This window comes from Austrofundulus limnaeus, unplaced genomic scaffold (assembly GCF_001266775.1).
Source record: "Austrofundulus limnaeus strain Quisiro unplaced genomic scaffold, Austrofundulus_limnaeus-1.0 Scaffold147, whole genome shotgun sequence".
NCBI lineage: Eukaryota > Metazoa > Chordata > Actinopteri > Cyprinodontiformes > Rivulidae > Austrofundulus > Austrofundulus limnaeus.
Window position 1 is genome coordinate 1,110,479 of NW_013952549.1, and position 1,182 is coordinate 1,111,660.

At 39.5% G+C, this 1,182-nt stretch overlaps 1 protein-coding gene across 1 annotated transcript in view; it reads left to right on the forward strand.

The window, feature by feature from the left end:
- LOC106523203 (dynein heavy chain 12, axonemal) overlaps window positions 1-1,182 on the forward strand; it is a 9,681-nt gene continuing 8,499 nt past the window's right edge. Inside the window, exons 1-4 of the mRNA XM_014016570.1 lie at window positions 1-69; window positions 158-372; window positions 495-582; window positions 948-1,164. Of these exons, the coding sequence (XP_013872024.1) occupies window positions 58-69; window positions 158-372; window positions 495-582; window positions 948-1,164 (532 nt within the window). The 5' untranslated portion in view covers window positions 1-57. The remainder of the gene's footprint in view (window positions 70-157; window positions 373-494; window positions 583-947; window positions 1,165-1,182) is intronic.

Sequence of the window (1,182 nt, forward strand, 5' to 3'; positions counted from 1 at the left end):
CAGGCTAAACTGAACAAGTTATCAACAGCTACAAACCAACTTACCAAAGTGCACCAAATGAACGAACAGGTAAAGTAATGCGAAGACTTTTTGTTGCTTATAGTTTTGAGATTTTCACATTACTGCTTGTTTCTTTTTGTTTTCTCGGTTTGTGAAGGAATGGCTTCCTCTCCCGGAGAGTTTAACCCCACAGAGAGCAAGCCAAGGGCTAAGGCCTCGGGTTCTGCCTCCCATCGGAGCATCAGGGCYTAGTGAAGAAGTTAAAAAGGCTTTCTCAACGAAGAAGGAGTTGGAGGACAAGTTGAAGGCTCAACAGAAGCTGTTGAAACATAGAAGGAGCAAAGTGCAAGAAAACCAGCTCCATATGAAAATGTGCGTTTTTTAATTCTTCMGTTGCGTTGCTATTTTTAGTTTCTCGATGCTGTACCTTAAAGTGTAAATCAAAAAGACTTTGAGTTTCCTTAAGTCTAAAAGTTTTACTTTATGAATCACAGGGTCTCCAGAGCCATGGAGGATTACAGACGGAGCCAAGAGAGCAACCCTGTTCACAGTCCTTTMCCAGAACCACAGTTACCATCCACTGTATGACATTTTATTTTTTGTGCATATATACACATTTTAATTTACAGTAGGCCTACTGTGCAAATGCTTTAAGGTATCCCCAGTTTCTTGTATTTCTCTTCCAAGGAGGCACAATTTGTTTTTAAAGTTTTATGATAGACATTTGTTTCTTACATTTTTTAAGTTGGATCCATCCATCCTGTTATCTCTGATGTTTATTTTAAATTATATGAGTGTAACTAAATCAACTAAATCATCAAAACAAATTGTATTTTAACGACTGGCTGCCTCATTGGAAGCAAAATATAATAAAACGTGGGATGATTTAAGACATGGATAAAACAGCTTTATTTGATTACGTTTTTTTTTCCAAACTTACTTTGCAGATGATGAGCGAGGAGCGGAAAAAAATGATGAACTACAGAAACTTAAAGCGTTTTGTCGAGAGTCGACCCCAGGCTCCGATCCAGCAACAGTGGCTGGACTCAATTGTGGCCCRAGTTCCAGATAGACTGAAAGAGACCCCTGAGATGAAGAAACTTCTGGAGGAGCTTTGTGCTGAAGTCAGCGAGGAGATCCACAATGCGATGGTCAAACACACAGGTGAGCCAATTGTTTTCA